The 18,587-nt window shown below is 43.4% G+C and overlaps 1 protein-coding gene across 1 annotated transcript in view; it reads left to right on the top strand.

Annotated features, from left to right (window-relative positions):
- The first annotated feature begins 522 nt into the window (after positions 1–522).
- The window catches only part of MAPK1 (mitogen-activated protein kinase 1), a 31,162-nt gene continuing 13,097 nt past the window's right edge, over positions 523–18,587 (top strand). Inside the window, exons 1-3 of the mRNA XM_083874239.1 lie at positions 523–762; positions 16,582–16,764; positions 17,745–17,934. Of these exons, the coding sequence (XP_083730365.1) occupies positions 620–762; positions 16,582–16,764; positions 17,745–17,934 (516 nt within the window). The 5' untranslated portion in view covers positions 523–619. The remainder of the gene's footprint in view (positions 763–16,581; positions 16,765–17,744; positions 17,935–18,587) is intronic.

The raw sequence follows: 18,587 nt of genomic DNA, 5'->3' as shown, positions 1-18,587 counted from the left end.
AGCAACGAACGGAAAAACGTGATTACACGTAAAAACAACGTGCTAAGAGGAGGTCGCAGCACTGCGGGCCGCAGTCGGGGGGCACCACAGCGGGAGCGGCCCCTGTGGCAGCCCCGGGCCGGGCTGAGGGCGCTGAGGGCGGCGCGGGCCCGGCTCCATTTCCCGCCCCTCCCCTGACGCCTCTAATGGCGCCGCGCGGACACGTGACCCGCCGCGCGCCCCACGTGACCCGCGCGCGGCGCGCCCCCTCCCCAGCGGCTGCGGTTACCGCAGTCCCCGGCCCCGCCCCCCGGCCCGGCCCCGCCCCCCGCCGCGCGCGGCCCCGCCCCGCGCCGCTCCCTGCGCGCGCGCCCCCGCCCCCCCCCTTCCCCCGTTCCGCCTCCCGGGCCGGGCGGTGCGCGCGCGCGCGGCCGGCGGCGCCTCCTCAGAGCGGCCGCGGCGGGTTCGGCGCTGACGGGGCCCACGGGTCGGGACCGGCGGAGCAGGCGGCGCCTCTTCCTTCCTCCTCCTCCTTCTCCTTCTCCTCCTCTCTCCTCCCTCCCGCATCCTCCTCCTCGCCCCCCTGCTCGCCCGCCTCCGCCCCCCCGCTCGCAGCACCGCGGTTCCCGGCACGGACAACATGGCGGCGGTGTCGGGGGCAGGGGCTGCGGGCGGCTCCGCCAGCGCCGGCGGCCCGGAGATGGTGCGGGGACAAGTGTTCGACGTGGGGCCGCGCTACACCAACCTCTCCTACATCGGCGAGGGGGCCTACGGCATGGTGTGGTGAGTGCGGCCGCCGGGGCAGCGCCCTTGCCCCGGACAACTCCCTCCTCCCTTCCCTCCCTTCCCTCCCTCCCGCCGCCCTGCCCGGCCGCGGGCCCGGCCCGCCCTTGCCCTCGGGGAGGGGGAGCAGCTCTGCCTCGCTCTCCTCAGTTCTGCCTCTCCCTCCGCGTTCCCGAGGTTGTCCCTCCGGCATCACCCTTCTCTCCTCTCCCTCCCTGCACCCCCCGCCATCCCTCCATCGCTGGGTGCAGCTCAGCGTCTCGTTTCGTTTCGCTCCTGCCTTTATTTTCTTTAATATCTTCTGTCTCTGGAGTTGGTCGCTCTGGTTGTTTCCTCCGTCTCCGTAGTGCGATTGCGGGCGTTCAGGACGGGGGGGAAGGTGGTAAATCCTGCGGGCAGCCCCGCGTTCCTCCCCGTGCCCTGCCAGGGCTCACCTGGCTGCGGCAGCTCCTGGGGGATGGAAAAAGGTGAATCTGAGCACAGGAGCTGCTGCCGCTGCCTGACTTTGCTCAGGACGTGCTGTCTGTGCTGCAGAGCCGGCTGGATTAGTGCCTGCGTTAACGTGTGCAGGTGAAAGTTCTCTTCAGCTGTCCTAGCTCTGAATTATATTGCATTATAAAGACTTAGACTGAGTCTCACCAAAGAGCGGTCAGGGATGTTTGCTGTGGGTAACATCGGTGTTAAAGAGCGAGGTGAACAAACCAGGAAAAACGTGAACTAACTGGATTAAGAGTGTGAGATGGATTTTTGGCAGGCTCTGTGAGCTGGGGTGATGCTGTGTGATCTGTGTATCTAATGACTGGGTTATTAACCTGGCATGCTCAGTGACCTTACTTAGGATTTCATGTTTTGTCTTCCATTAGTTAAACTCCTTCAATTAGTTAAAAAAAACCACCCCGTAGTCCTGAAATAACTTAAGGGATGCAGATGAAAAACTCTTTTTTGTTGCTGTTTTATCAACTTTCTTGCAACACTGCCTCTGTTTCTTCGGTATGGTTTTCAACCAGAGGTGCTAAAAGCGACTTACAGGCTGTGACTTCATAAAGCTTTATCAGCATTAATTTCTCTCTCTGGTGAGGAATCTTTTGTAAAGCAGTGCATTTCTCAGCAAGGACACCTCACAGCCTTCAGCTGTGCCTTACAGATTTTTATAGCTGTAGGTTTTTTGCACATAGTCACTGAACTGTGCTGGCCTGTCAGGATGAAGTCATTGTGTGTTTCAGGGAGGGAGCTTTCATCTAGGCCTGAGTTTAGCTCTGAGATGAGCCTCTCTCTCAGATCTCTCAGAGTTCTGTGTTGTGGCCTTCACTTTTTTTTTTTTTCCTTCTGTGAGAAGAACCTTCAAAATGTAAATCCAAAATCTCATTTACAGTGTAAAAATATCTTTGTTATTGTTTCTGTGTTAGAAATTGCAGCAATATATCCAGTCCAAAACTTGTTGATGTAGCTTCTGGTACAGGGTGTATTTTATTATGGTTATTTTATCATCTGAGCCAGGGCAAGGGAATGGGAGCAGATAATCCCAGCAGTGGCTGCACTGGTTTGCACTCACAGTCAGGTTTTTGAACATCCTGGGAAACAGCATTGCCAAGGTGTGTGCTGGGCACAGTCCAGTTCACATCAATGAGGTGTTAAAAACTGTTTCACTAACAAAGTGAAAAGCTAAAATACTTCACCACAGGTCAGGGACTGCAAGAAACAGCAGGATGGCAGTTGATGCCCTTTTTTGGCATCCCTGTGCCAGTGAGCTGATACAGGGATAACAGGGCCACCCCTGCCCCTCCAGATGGTGTGTGGTAAACTTGTACCCTGAAGCTGTTCCCCCTGCAAGTCCAAAAGGTTATTTTTTATTTGAAAACTTCTGATACTTTGTGTTTGCTGTGAGTGCTGCACAAAATTACTGTAAAAATTTCCAGTTCGGTTGAAATATGCACTTGGCTTCTGTATTTTCTACTATAAAATTACTAACATAAAATGCCACGTTACGTATTTTATGCTCTTGGTTATTGCTCTTGTGCCTTGGGTGTGAAGTGAAAGGGAACAAAGTCTCAGTTTATAGCGTGTACTTGGTCAGGCAAGTGTTGTAGCTGGTGCCACAGCAGCTGTGCTGAATTGTAGTGACTGCAGTGGAGTGTGGTTACCTATCAGTCCCAGGCACGCAGGTTGTGCAGCTCACTGCTCTGTGTTTCGTGTTTTGCTCTGGTTGCTAATGCAGTGAGGATCTGCAGAAGCTTCTCCCTAGGGGGGTGGGGTAGAGGGCAAGCTGTGAGTGTGCAGATGGAGATGTTTCCTGCAACTGCAAAATCCATTTAAATTTGTACACTTTAATAAAGGAAAGCAAAGCAGGCCCTGGTGCTTTTGTTTTAGACCCACAGCTAATGTGGACCTCTTCGGAGATGATGGTTATTTACAGGTACTCTGTATGTGCCATAAGGCTTGTTACACAGCAAACCAGTGTCTTTTGACTCTTAAAATCTTTCACTCTCTTTCTCATTTTTATCCTAATTCTTATGTTTCTAGATTATTGGATTAGGGATTTGAAAACAATAAAATGCTTTCGATTGTATGAGTAAAAGGGCAAATGAAGTACTCCTAAGATATTGCTGTTACAGTCAATCTTCCATTTTGATTTTGCAGCAGAGAGAATAATGTTTGAGAAATATTGATCACAACATAAAATACCAGTACAGGAAATAGAGGAAGATGTTGGCTGAAGAGACTACGTGAATGTTCTCTCATCTGGATTTGAAAACCCTTAAAGGCATTTAACGTTTTCCCTAGTGCAATCATTTTTTTACATAATCAGGTTTTGAGTAAAAATAAACTCAGCAGAGCAGTATATTTACTGCTGTGTTGTGGTTGCACTTTCTCAGCTTTGTAAGCAGAAAAGGCAAGTTATCAGGCCAAACCCCATCCTAAATGTCCTCCAGTTCAACTCTGCCAGAAACGTTCAGCCTGTGGTGCAGGCTTGTGCCTTACTCCTGTACAGAGGTGGAGTGCTGGGGGTGGATCCCTGTCCTAAGGGGTCAGCCCCTTTCTAACCCCTTTTTTGTTTTGGTCATTCTGTGTGTGAAACTAAGGGCTGAGCACAGAGCTGAGCGTGAGCCAAGATCCTCAGCACTTCCTAGGACTGCAGGACATTCTTTGAGCAATTACTTAGTCATGCAGTCATGTTTGTTACTCTGACTTAATTTATCCAAATACATGTAAATGTTGTGTTGTCTTCTCCCCTCTGCTTTCACTTTAGAGTTGTTAGTTGTTTTGAGGGGCATCGGTGTAAAGTTCTTTAAGTGACTTTCCCTTTCATTCAGTGATGGGGGTTATCAACATCAGAGTCAGACGGAACCCACTTTTAGACCAGGTCTGAAAGTTTCAGAAACGCCTTTCAGACACGACAAATTGGGAAAGGTTTGTTGGGATTGTTTCTTTCTCCCCTTATGTGGGCTTGGTTTTATTAGTAGTAGTAGTATTTTTTTTAAAGCAGCCTGCTAACAAGCCATACTTCAAACAAACTAGAACAGCAATAAAAACATGATAGAGTTGAGTTTAAATTTCCAGTGTGACTTAGTCTTCATCCGGGGGTAATCAGTGGTCAGTAGTAACTTGGCAAGGATGATAATTTGACAGTAAAAAACAAATAATAATTTTGGAAAGAAATGACGAATTGAATGTGATAGGGATGTTCTCATTTTTATCCTAATTTTTGGAAGCTTTTTTTGTCATCAAGCTTATATGAATGTGAAGTGATATCAGTGCTGCAAATAACTGCTTATAAACAAGCAGTTGAATGCAGATGAGTGCAGTTGGAAGAAAATAATCTGCAAGCTCCAATCTTGGATTTCTTGCTCTGAATTTGCTGTGTTACAAAGAAAGCTTTGTGTTACTGTTGTGCTGGGGAAGAGTGATATTAGAAGTTTAGGTAGTCAATAGATAAATTTAAGGTAATACTGAAAAGAATACTTAAAACATTTGGGAGTAGATTCTTTAAAGTTACACTTCCCTCTGCTGTCTCATGGAACAGCCCTACTTTTAGAGCATCAATAAATTAAAATGAAGAAAAGCATTTTAATAAAGAAACTAAAACCAGTAAGAAATCAGGAATAGAACAATCCACAAGGCATAGATATTTATATTAAAACATAAAAACTTGAATAGGATTGGTGGTTGCATAATAGTTTCTTTCGAGTTACATAAAAAGGTGGCTTTTGCATCCTGTGTGAGGGTCAGCCTGGGGTGGGGTGGGCAGCGGTCAGAAGGAGCCTGTTGTGTCTGTCCTGTTAACTCTTGCCCTGACCCGGAGAGGCGCAGGGCCCTGGAGTGATGGAGCAGCGCGGGGAGCCGTGCCCTGTTTGCCTGCGCTCTCAGGGAGCACAGGTTGGCTATGGGCGTCGGTACCTGGTGATTAACATGTTCTGTCTGTGCGATAAGGAGAACAGGCAGCTGATACAACTCAGCCAACCCGCCCCAGTGCAAGGATCAGAGGAGGGAATTAGGGAGTGTAATTGGTGGCTAGTTATCAGCTACTTCCCTCTGGGGAGAAGGCAAATGTAAGCACTTCCCTTCAGTCACTCAGGCTTCTAGCACTTGCCTAACCTGGCGTGGGAACCCAGAGGAGAAATGAGAGCTGCTTTTCCTGCTTTCCCCGGTGACGGGCAGGTGGCCCCTCACAGGCTGCGCGGCAGAGATGGGCAGCAGCCACTCGCTCTGTGTCAGAGCCGTCTGCCACCTTTATGGAAGATGACTTTTGCTGTCAGCCCGGAGCAATGGCATACTGGCTTAGCTGAAGAGTGCAGCTCATGGACACTTGCATTTTATAAATAAATACACGTTTTTGTGGCACAGCATGATCCATCCCATGGGAACAAACAGAGATAACTTATGGGTTTTCTTTGAAGCCTGCTTTATTAAGGAAATAAGGCTTATGCTCACAGCATGTGTGTGTGGCTGCATCAGTCCATCTCCCATACCCCTACATACAGTTCTAGTACCTGTTGTCTGCCTTCTATCAAATCTGACAGATGGTAAAAGTCTTAAAGATGGAAAGTTATTCTGCAGGTTTTGCAAAAATAGGTATTTTGCTCGAGTGAAGAGATCCTGTTTGCCACTCTGCTGGGGAAGAGATTGTATCAGGTCACATGTGAGAAATCAGACTCCCCGAGGAGACACGACATGCCCCAGTTTCACAGATGGATTTATTGGTACTCCTGAGACTAGAAATGTGTATTTGTAGGACACCAGGCTCTGTTAGTTCAGTGGCTTCTTGTTCAGGGGTGGGGATCTACAGCCCACAGAAGAGTTGGTGCTTTACCAACTGAGTAGGTGTAGAGCTCAGCTTGTGTTGAAAACTAGTACTTCGCCAACATAGTAGTTTTTTAAATGCTTTTTCTGTTGATGCTTTGTCAGTTTTCAGCTGTGATCTAGAAGTGAAAATAAGTGATTGATTTGGTAGCTAATGAAAATATTTTATGACATCTTGCAATGGAATATTTCACAGCATAATGTGGGTTGAAAGGAACTTTCTGAGGTCATGTAGTCCAACCTCCTACTCGAAGCAGGGCTGATGTCAAAATTAGACCAAGTTGCTCAATGTGTCCACTCAATATTTCCAAAATCTCCAGGGATGGAGATTCTACAACATCTATGGGCAACTTCTGTTTTTAGTGTTAAACCAATTGTCCAGTGATACTTCTCCCCTTAAAGACATGAGAGTTTGCCTTGCTGCAACTCAGGACATCCCCTCGTGTCCTTTGTACTCTGTCTCTGAGAAAAATCTGGATCACTTTTCTCAGTGATTCCCTTTTATGAAACTCAAAAGAGCAGCTGGATTTTTCCACCAGCACCCCTTTTCCCCTCCTAACCTATACAAACCCAGTTTCTTCAATTTTTTTTTTTTTCTTTTATGTCACATCCTCCAGCTCCTTATGAAATCCTAATGGTTTTCTGCTGGATTTGGTGCATTACTGGGAGGGAGGAAAACTGGATGCAGAATTCCAGATGTGCCCTCCCAGCAGGAATCAGTTCCCTTGACCTGCTGGCTGTGCACGTAACACAGCCCAGCCCTTGGTCAGCTTCACTGCTGGGAGCTGGCACTGCTCATGGATGGAGCTGGATGTTGTTCTGATGATTTGGAGAAGGCTTTTACTTAAAAAAGAAGGCTTTTACTTAAAGTGAAGTCTTTTAGGAACTTTTAAAATAATATCTGGAAAAAAACCCCTCAAATCTAGAAGCATTTTTTTAAGTGACTTCAATTGTATTTGATTTTGATTTCCAGATCACCCAAATTAAGTGTATGAAGCTATAAATGTATTCAAAAATATAACTTCTATGGTATTATGTTATGAGGTAAATAAAAATAATTGTGTAATAGTGTGAAATTCAGCAGTATAGTTCATTTCAGGTGATTTATCTGTGAAATCTGTGTTCTCTTAATTGGCAGGACAGTTATTAAAGATGCTGTTTTACTTGTGGATGAATCTCCTTTTCAGCAGAGAGCTTGTTTTCCTTTGCTTTAGTACAACTTCTGGGTACATGAAGAAGCTGTACTCAAACTCATCTTTTTGCAAGGTGCACAAAAAACCAAAGACATTTCACTGTCAGCTTTGAGCAGGTAGATTAGTAATCCCCAGGTGGTCACAGATGGAGCTGGGGTTATTTGATGAGCTATCAGCAGGTCCTTTGGCAGAGTTTCCTGTGCTCCATCGGGGTGCAGGAGTTGGTTTCTGTTTCACAAGAATTCCTGTCTCCACCCGTTTCCGCCGGGGAGAGGCAGCGCAGGGACAGCCCCGAGTCCCCTCTGCCCCCTCCTGGAGCCCCGGCTGCCTCCACACTCCTGGCCTTGTGCTGTGCCCCTCCGGCCCAGGGACCTCCTAGTGCTGGATTAAATGCTGCCTTGTGTATATATGTCTTGTAGAAAGGCTGGAACAGAAATATTTTGCTGTTGGATTTGGGCAGAATCCTCACAACAGTCCAGTTTTAGCAGAGTTGTGCATGTGCTTCTGCTGTCCATCTGTTTGCAATCCCTAAAATCACAACCGCCTAAGTTCCCCTAAGAGGAAGTCTCTTCTCTTGGAAGTTCTTCTTTTGTATTTTAAGAGAATTTTCATAAAATACTGAAATACTCTGTGGTGATTAGGATGCAAATGAGAGTTTTTGTTACTTGGTGGAAAGTAATTTGTCTGTGTTGTGGGTATGTTTTAAGTACGAGCAACTTGCAATTAGGCTTTCAGTTTATAATGTGCAATTACTTCATTTTGCAGTTTCTCTTAAAATTAGCAGCTGCCACTGCAGTACCTTGCTTCTTGCTTTTTTGGAAGGAAGGCAGATTGCTCCACCAAATATTGCTGATGTGCTCTGAGTAAAATTTCAGGTCATTTAAGCACTCCAAATCAATACTCCCCAAAATGCTTCAGTCCAGAAGTTGCCCAATTTTATTGGGATTTGGATGTTGCAGAATATCCCAAATGACATTCAGGTTGACTTCTATATTGGGTTGTTTTTCTTTTGGGGTGTTGTTTTTTTTTTTTTGTTTTTTTTTTTTTTTTTGAGCATTTCATAATTGTGAAATAGCTTCCTTTCAGCTACTGTAGCTAACGTGTTCTAATGCTGATACCTCCTCTGAACAAAACACCGAGCTGTGAATATGCTGAGGGTTTACTGTTGCCAGGTCTTGTTAGAAACGTGGAAAAAACATGCAGAAAATGCCTTGGAATCTGATACAAAGGGAAATAACTTCTGATAGTGGTGAGATGCACACTCAGTGCTAGTTTTGGTTTGGCCTGGTTGTTTTGTTGTGTTTTGGTTTGCAAGTGAAATACTGGACTAACCATGGTAGAGTGGACAGTAACAATGACCTTATTTTCATCGGTGCTGTGAGATAGTTTTCGTTTTGCACTGATATTTCCGCATCAGGTTTAGGAAAATCTCTGCTTTTGAGTGTACATGGATGATTTCGTTCTATTTTCTGTTGGAATGAAATACTGTGAACTATCTCTTCTGAAGATTTATGTGGTGTGGAATCAATTAAGTAAGCTATTTATATGGTGTGGAATCAATTAAATGAGCTGATTTTAGGAGGAGTATCTGGGATATAAGTCAAATTAGAACCTTAGCAGACAAAAGACTAAACTACACTGGAGGATTCGTTAATCCCATCACCACTCACACTCTCTGGTAGTGCTCTCCCTTCTCTCTAGGGAAGGAGAGATGTCTCCTGCACACTTTTGTGATTCCTACTTTGCTGCTTGGGGTTGTGGTGGTTGTTTTCCAGGCTCTGGAGTAGCAGTGGTGATGTTATTGACATGTCCTTTGCTGTCCTGGTGGCTTTTGTTGCCCCTTGAGGAGCCTTAAGCACAGGGGGAGGAGGTGGGCACCTCGTGGGCTGTGTGGAGGCTGAGCTTTCCTGGAAGGCCCAGACACCAGGGCTGAGCCTTGCCAGGCTGGCTGTGCTGATCTGGGCTGTGCTGCTGCTGCAGGGGCAGCTTTTCTCTCCACACCTCCCTTGTGTTGGGGCCTGCACAGCTGGAGCATTTGCTGTGTTGGAAAGCTGGTTTAGCTGAAAAGTGACTTCATAAAAAAATACAGTGGAAAGGTGAGGAGTTGAAATGATGGACACAAAGCCCTGTGAGTGCTGGTGCTGACACAGGAAGGGAATAGGGCTGTGCAGGTAAAGGCTTCCTTACTGTTCCTGCTTCAGCTTGGAGCTGCTTTAGTTCTCTGAACCGACACAAAAAAAGGCACCAAAAAAGTGCCTTTTGCTCCAACCAAAAAATGAGAGAGGGCAGGGATGTGAGGCATAAAAGGGAGAGAGAACCACAACCACTCCTTTGAATTCACAGAGACCTTAGGTTGTCTCATGTTTTCGAGCTCTAACAATTTTAGCCCACAATTCAATCCCACAGGAATTTATATACAGAGGAGAAATAGACAGAGATAGTGATATTTAATATCATAATATTTTATCAAAAGCATTGGGTGCCTTTGGAATGAATTTGTTTCACAGATGCCAAAGGCCTTTAAATGTAGTGAAGTTTGTTAAATTTGGTATCGATGCTGTCAAAGGAAATGCTGGCAGTGGAGAACCAGTAAACCTCTAAAATAGGGAAGTGGGAAGGGAAGAAGTAGATAAAGTGAGATGTTAGAGTTTTCTATTTTCTGCAGACTGACTTGAAGTGGCATTAAACAGAGTAGGCATACGTGGTGGTTTGAAGTCAGTGTTCTACAGCTAAAGTTATGGAAAGAAAAATATATATTAGATTGAGAGAATTGATTTTTTTTCAAACAACTAACAATAATCAAAGCACCATAAAATTAAATAGTATCTTTAACCAAAAAGTACAGAACCTTGAGTGAAATATTGTTGTATTGTTCTAATGCCAGGATTAAGGTGTAGTTCTAGAACTGCTGCTCTTCCTAGTTCTGTTTAGTAGGTGCTAACAAAACACAAATCATCTGGTCTGCCACACCCAGGATTGTGAATTGACTGAGCTTCTGGCAAAGTAATTAATTTAACAGACTCCATTTTGCATGACTAGCTCTTCGTTTTCAAAATACTAGGAGTGATCTCAGAAACTGTACTATTAAGTAATTATTATGTGCATAGTAAGTAGCTTAAAATTGAATTTTTTGCAAGGATCCATCAAATACTGCTTTTCAAATTCTGAAAAATAAAATCGAGCCTTTGTAACCTATTAGAGCCTAGAATGGTTTGAGTTGGCAGGAACCTTAGGGATCAAGTAGAGCCAACCCCTGCAGGGATGTGTTCCACTAGACCAAGTTACCCCAAACACCTCCAGGGATGGGACATCCACAGCTGCTCTGGGAAGCCTGTGTCAGACCAGTATCAATTAGAATTATTTGAGCAGATACAATGGAATGAAATGAAAGCAAATTTCCTTAGGAAGTCATGAAGGTGCTTTAAGAATTTGTGGCATGAAGGGCAGTAACCTGTAGTAGATCAGATCTGAGTAAAATCGCTCCAGAGTAATTATTCACCTTTGTCACGGGAGGAAGGAGTTGGCGTAATTGTAGCAGGAAGCTTTACTATCAGGAATGATTGGGATTGTTAAGAGGAAGATGACTGAAGTGTAGGTGGTGGAGGTGAAGGCAGTGCTGTTCCAGCGTGACCCAGTGAGCCTCGGAGTGTGCCTGAAAGCACAGCAGGGTCTGCAGGGCACCTTGCCATGGACTTGTGCTAAAATAAAGGGCACTGATTCAGAAATTATATTTCTTTTCTCCTTTGTTGTTTTTTTTATTTGTCTGTTGTTTTTTGAAGAATCTAATAAGTGGGGTAACTCTCCATTTTCCATGGATTGTTGACTTTCCTTCATGGTAGGAGTTAGTCTGTAAAGCTGAATCTTTAACGGAAAAAAGTGGAAGTGTATTAAGATGCCCCTGTTTCTATAGTTTATTTCCTGAATTCTCAGCTGACAAACCTCAGAAATGCTTTGTTATTGAGAACCTCTTCTAGAGAAAGCTGAGAAATCAAAACGAAACTGAGTGTGACATGGGTTGTCTTTTCATAAACTGACGTTTCTTGAAACATGGCAAATGTATCCCAATATGAGTAGCCACTTGTTCCTTTTAAAACCAGGTGCTGATTTCGTAAATTAATGCTTATAAAAATCTAATGAATAATACACTTGTCTTCAAAATATTGTGAATAAATGGAGGAAAGTAAGAAATATTTCTAGTAAACGTAGGTGTTTACAAAAAAACGTAGGTGTTGGCTACAGAAAATATATTCAACCGTATAAAAATGACACATTACTCAATGTCCTCGAATGGTCTTTGACTATTTTAATCATTTTTCCAGTCTTTTCTCTTTACTAAAAAAGTTGTACACTGTAGCTGCTCTCTGTGGTTTCATGTAGAAGAATAAACTAATTATTCTGAAGAATCTGGAAGGGCTAACCTCTGATTGTTAAAAAAAGTCCCAAACCAAAAACCCAAACCCCTCTGCAGATCTGCACTTCTGCAACCACCTTCCCCCACCCCCAAAAGTTGTAGCGAGCAGTCTGTTGGGGTAGTTGTTACTGTGTCATAATATTGCATTATTTTATTTACAGCAGTCTTAAAAATAAGTTTAAGCTATTTGCATTGTAACTTGATAAATGTCAGCGTGTTGTGGAAATGTCCGTGATTGAGCTAAATGTAGACCGAATGAAAAGATTAAAGATCTCCATAGATCAGCTTGCTTGCTGGGAATTATTTTTGCCTTTCCTATTCTGAGTGTAAGCAGAATTACCCAATATCTCAGAAAGATTCTTATCTCTGGATATGCCCTTGGAATCCTGTTTCCACAGCAACACAAAGCTACTGATTTTAAAAAAATCCCTTTTAAACTTCAAATCGGTCTTTTATTTAGAGTTATAATTAGGATGTTTGCCGGTAGCATTGTGTATTTGGTGTGTGTGCGCTGAGAGCAGCCTGTAACACAGCCACGAGGTGAATAATCCTGGAAGTGTTGGAAGCGCATCCCGTGGAGGGGAAGCCTGCAGGCAGCGGCAGAGGAGCAGGCAGTTGTTTTTCAGCGAAGGACCAGCCCTCTGCGGGATGCGGGACTGCCAGGAGCTGGCTCCTTTCCTGCCGGCAGCTGCAGCGTGCTCTCACTTGTTCCAGCTCTGCCCCGAATGAAACATGCGAGGAATAGCAATGGGGGAAGAACGTGCACCGCGGGCAGGAGGGGCTGAGCTCTGGCACTCGGTCACACGTGCCGGGGAAAGGTTCCTTTGCCGGCGGGGAGTTGACGGGAGCGGGCCCGGGGCCGCAGCGCTGCGGTGCCTCTCTGGTCACTGCTCTTGGAAACAGCCCCGCCCTGGGCTTCTCTTTAAAAAGGAAGTTGGTACCAGAGAGTAGAAGGATAAAAACTGGCTTTAAAAGTTATGTGGTGCCACTTCTTGGGTTACAAATGCTCATTTATTTTGTACAGCTCTGCCTAATGTTTTATTTAGTCAAAACTTTGTTATGTATTTACAAGATACTTAAAATTGGGAATGGTAAACTCTACTGCTGGGACTTGTATTGATTTTCACAGGATGTTGCAAAAGTATCTAAATAACGGTGCTATGGCAGGTTGTCACAGGTTAGTAACCACAGCTTGAAATAGGAATAATGTTGTGGCTACAAAGTTGGGCAGTTGCAAAATCTATGTTTAAATTTATCACATTACAGATAAATAGCACAGCTGAATGCTTGCTTCAGCTTGTGAGGCTGCACACGATTGGGGTGGAAATAAATCCTTCCTTCTGAATATATAAAGTGTTGGTGACTAGATTCATCATAATGGGACAGTTCTGTGGGTGATGGTCAGTACATGTGCTGAACGATTATAAACTGAAAACTAAACTGGAGTTGTTAATATGAGAACTGTTATTCCTACTTTACAGATTTTTATCTTCTCTGGAAAAAAGTCAAGATAATAGAAAGTTCCTGGCTTGAGAAGATGTCCCAGTTAACAGCTTCATTGCAAATATAACTAGTTGTTGTGAAGTTTAGTAGAAGCTGACAGCCCAGACAAATAGGTTACACTGTGCACACTGGGACAGCACTGCCAGAATGCAAATAATCTAAATTTAGAATGCGCTGGGAGGCGGATGGGATGTGCCGTGGAGCTGATCCCGGTCGGGCTGCAGGGGGAGCACGGGTGATGAGGAGTCGTAAAATGAGCTCAGTTAATTGCGGCTGCGGTGGAACCCGCAGAGAGGAGCCGGTGCCTGGGCTGCAGGGGGATGACCGGGGCCTGCATTTGCACCTTCACAGTGGTTTTGTTTGCAAATACTGGAATGCACTATGAGCAGTGTTTCCTTCAGCAGAGCTCTGGGGAGGACGGGAATAAATCTGCCTGGCGGCAGGCAACGAGCAGTTGGATTGAGGGAGAACTTGGGAAATGGTTCCGTGTGCCTTACAAAGGACCCAGTTCTGTGAGTGTTTCCTGTGTAGTCAGTCAGTTATTTCAGTAGGGCTTCATAGGCCAAACGGGTCAGGCTGTAGCCTGACTCCTCAGTTCCACTGAAGTTCAGTCTAATGTGGAGCTTTCACACTTTCCTATAGCACGTGTCAAATCGAGAAAGCATTTTTGAAGTGTCACAGAGTTTACTTAAAGCAATATGTGCTTTAAGGGCTGTGGCTGAGGATGTGAAATGGTGTTAACTAGATAATAGATTCTAAATGTACCTGTATTATGCATGACATTTAAAATATTATGCACCAGCAAGTGTACCTGACTGCTTGTATGATTAGCTTCTTGCTCATAGAAGTTGAGATAATCCCTCAGATGTTTAATAAAGTTACAAAAAGGCTCATCTTTCAAAAAGTGCGACATCAGAAATAAATCCAGTGTCCCTTTTAATGTTTCAACTAGACAGTATTTCAGTTTTGCTCCTCTCAGCTGAGGCAATGGAAGCTTAGCTCTGTTAGTGTGGAGAAATCTGATACAAACAGAAAGATGACTGTATGGGGAAGGTACCCTGGAGAGGAAACTGATTGCATCTTTATTCCAAATACGCAGCTGTTTTCCTCAGTGAATCATGTGTATTATAGTTGAGCCATCAGAAAGCAAAATTAGCCATCCTTTGCTAAATAACAGCATAAATCTTTTGCTAAGAAAATGCTTGAAGGACTGTAGGTGAAACAGCTACAAGAGTAGAAATTTTGGTATATTTAATTGGTGAATTCATGTTCATTTAATCTGTACAAGGAAAGATATTTCCCATCAATAAGCAACCTTTGCTTAAGAAGCAATAACTGATTTATCAAATATTGTAAGAGATTGGGAGCTTTTATTTAAGCAGCATCAATGGGTAAATATTGGCATTTTGTCTCTTTGCACTCTGCATAGCTGCTGCTGTCCAGTCCTTTGAAAGGAGGTAAGATTCTGCATTGTGGCAGAAAAAATGCTCAGGTCAGTAGAAAGGAGGAGCCAGGAGGTTTGTTTATAATGATGAACTGGCCCGTAGGATTCTTTCATTTCTTTCCCAAATCCAGTTGTTCGTGCTTCAGAGTTATTTCTGGTTTTGTTTTCTGCTTGTGAGTGACCTCACCGGTCTATTGTAAACACCGCAGGTGATGAGCTAAGACAGTTCCTGGAGCCCAAGTGCTCTTGGAGGCCGGGCCAAGCTCCACTCAGGCACTGGTTACGATCTATTTTAGGGCCGAGGAGCTGCTAATGCGTTATCTGTACATACGCAGTAGCAACAGTTGTAATGAATACTTGCTCAGCATGTGGCATTCCAAAGCTCCCCGTGGAGCATTTGAGTTCAGTGTTTTTCTAGAGGCAAATAAATGGTGCTGTCTGTGGGTACAGGCCGGGACTTGGGATGCAGGCAGGTCAAAGGGGTCGTGTGGGAAAACCATGCAAAAAGGATGTCCTTGCACATGCGTGTGCTGTATGAAGATCTTACCGATGACCCTGGTAGACAGAGTTATAGGTCCATTTTAATAATGAAAGTGAGAAATTTCAAACGGTTTTGCATCCAGTGGTGACATTACCATCTCAAAAACGCCTTGTTGCACTGTATCTCTGCTTAGTTGTAGAAGAGCCTTGATGTGGCCAGGCATTTGAATTCCTCTGAGGTCTCCTTTTCTAATTGGATTTTTTTATTTTATTTTGCTTTACCTGGTCACCAGGTACCTGGACATCTCAGCACAGTAAGGCCAATTAAAAGAGTATCAAAGAAAGTTCTGGGACTCAATTATAGAAAATTGGTGGGATGTAAAGCCTCATTGGCTACTATGATTATGTTTTTATATTAAATAGTTGAGGCTAACAGAAATCTATGGAATGTAGGCTTGATTATTTTTTAATTTTCTAATAATGCAGTAGTGAGCTTGAGTAGGAACAAGAATCATATAAACATATCTAAATTCTAATTAGATTACCATATACTTCTAATGCAGTAGAAGTTATGATAATGAGATGCTGTGTCACTCATATAAACAAGGCCATAGAAAACATACTAAAACTTGTTAGGATTCGTAGTCCAGATTTCAGAAAATTAGGTGTGTTTTACTGAGACTTTTAATTAGACTCAGGCTGTGATATTCTTCATGAATGCGTAGGCCTGTTGAACAGAAATACCATTTATTGAGCCTGTTTATTGGTGTAGCTGGGAATGGAGTTCTGAGCTCCTGGAAGGAGTCATGTAAATGTAGGAGGCAGTGAGTTCCTTACTGTGGGTCACAGTCACTGTGATCCTCGTTGTGCTGCTGCCTGCTTCCACCCTGTGTGTACTGGGGACAGCTTTCTTTCCTCAAACTCTTGTCATCCTTGGAGCTGAGCTTGGAAAGATGTTGTCACAAATTCTCCATCCCTTTTGTTCTCCCGTGTCTGTTACAGAGGTGCTCACTGTGTGGGTTGATGGAAACGTGAAAGATTGTGACAACTGGTGTTACTTGTGGGAGCTGGACACAGGATGTGGGATTCTGCTACTGAAAAGATGATTTCTGAAGGTTTTTCTGCACCCCAAAGTGAACGGGTTAACTCAAGATGAACTTTCTCAAACTTCTGATGATTTCAGCATATAGAACAAACCTCAGACTTTGCTGTTGCACAGGCTGATAAAGAGGACAAATACCTTTTCCTTTGTGCAGTACCCACGAATCAGAGACTCCATTCAGCTGGGAAAGCCACTGGTTGTAGAGACCCAAATAGGCTGGTGAAAGAACAGTGTTTTTTCAGTTCACCAAACTAAAACACGTGTCCCTGTCACCTCTCCCCATCTGATAAAAGTAAACAAAATGTGCCACCCCTGTATTCAATTGAATTCACGTTTTTCTTTCTGAATTGAATGTTCCTTGTAATCGATGTCACTGGTTCTCTTCCAGCTCTGCTTATGACAACGTCAACAAAGTTCGAGTTGCTATAAAGAAAATCAGTCCTTTTGAGCACCAGACGTACTGCCAGAGAACTCTGAGAGAGATCAAGATCCTACTGCGCTTCAGGCATGAGAATATTATTGGAATAAATGACATTATCAGAGCTCCAACTATTGAACAGATGAAAGATGTGTATCCTTTCAAAGTGTCATTTGTCATCATTAGTAAGAGTTGCCTCCTCTCTTTTGATTGTTTCTTCCCCTTCATCCTCTTCCTTCTAAATATTAATAAAAGTTGGCTTCTATTATTGTAAATCAAAAGGGAAGTTAATAGTATTTGATCAGTTTATAGACTTGATGTAGATGAGCACTAGTTTTATTCTTTCTTTTCCAGGAAAAGAGGAAGATGTTAATTTCTATCTTCCAAGGCAAAGAACTCAACATTGTAGAGAAGATTTAGTTTAGTCATATAATTCTAAAACTATTTGCTCTTAGCTGCTGTTAGAACTGGTTACTTTGAGGAGAAAGTAAAATGGCCAGACTCTGCTATAATTGTCCCAAATTTTCTTGAATTAAGGGGGAAGAAAATTTTACTTAACTCATTCCTGTCAGAACAAAAAAAAATCATCTGACTAAGTATATTGGGATTTCATTTTGGTAAGAGAAGGACTGTTGTGTTCAATGTAGCATAAAAATATTTTTGTAGGGAAGAACAGCTGAATTTTTTAAGTGGGGAGATGGTAGAAAAAATTGATCAGAAATGATGAGCTCTTCTACGTTTCTGCTTTTATGCAACTGCAAACAAGTATCTTGGAAGCTTATTACTCATTAACCAAAAAACCACCCTTTGTTTCTTGGCAAGCAGGATAGGAATCAGATGAAATTAAGATTCCAATAAAAGTCAAACTCTACTATGAAGAAGTAGAGGTTTATGATGATTAATTTGAGAGGATCACATGCTGGCGCTTCTTTATTCTATAAAGCACTACATCATGTAACGAGATTGATTGGATTCCAAACTTCTAAAGCAAGAATCAACTACACAGTTTTTTAATTGTCATCAAACAGACAAATAAGAGAGAAAAAATGTTCTAGAAGTTTCCTTGGGTATTGTATGTTTATATCTTACATGACACCAAGTGTTTTTGCTGCCTTACATCTAATGCCTCACAGATATATTGTGCAAGATCTTATGGAGACAGATCTTTACAAGCTCTTAAAGACTCAACACCTCAGCAACGACCACATTTGTTATTTCCTTTACCAGATTCTGAGAGGGTTAAAATATATCCATTCAGCCAATGTGCTTCACCGTGACCTCAAACCTTCAAATCTGCTGCTTAACACCACGTGTGATCTCAAGGTAAGTTGAAATTTCTTTCAGGTTTTCCTGCCATGGTCTTCATAAACGAACTGCTATAACCATGAATGTGGATTTTTTTGCTGGGTATTAATGTGATTTTTGTCCTGGAAAGATTGCCAAAACATTATTTGGTTTGATAAAGTAACTATCAAGATTTGAGTGACTAAGAATCTGTTAGGCTGCTGTAATGAGTGCATCACTGTTTCCATCTGGAGGCTGACTTGGAAACAGCCTCTTTGAAAGCTGGGTGAAAACACTGATCTGAAGCAGCATCATGTTTACCTCAAAAGTAAACTCAGAACTGTGTATGTTTCAAGATTTGGTTTCTCTGTTTACACTGTTAATGTTTTGTTGTTGGAAGAGGACTTTGTATTAGTGGGCAGCTAAAGCGGCTTGTGAGATTCAGTGCTGATTAAATGCACGGCAATTACTTAGGGAGAAAATGTTCCTAATTTGCATTTCCAGTGCTGGGCTCTGTACTCGTTAATACTACAGAAGGATGAGCTTAGAGCTGTTATGATTCTTGGAAAATGTCAGCTCAATGCTTAGTGGCATTCAGTAAAGCAAACCAAGTGTGAAGAATTAGAACAGAAATAGAGAATAAAACAGAAAACATGCCATTCTGTACCTTTCAGTTGGTTTTGAGTCTTCAG

This window comes from Zosterops lateralis, assembly GCF_965231275.1.
Source record: "Zosterops lateralis genome assembly, chromosome: 17".
In the NCBI taxonomy this organism is placed as follows: domain Eukaryota; kingdom Metazoa; phylum Chordata; class Aves; order Passeriformes; family Zosteropidae; genus Zosterops; species Zosterops lateralis.
This window is presented reverse-complemented; position numbering and strand designations above follow the sequence as displayed.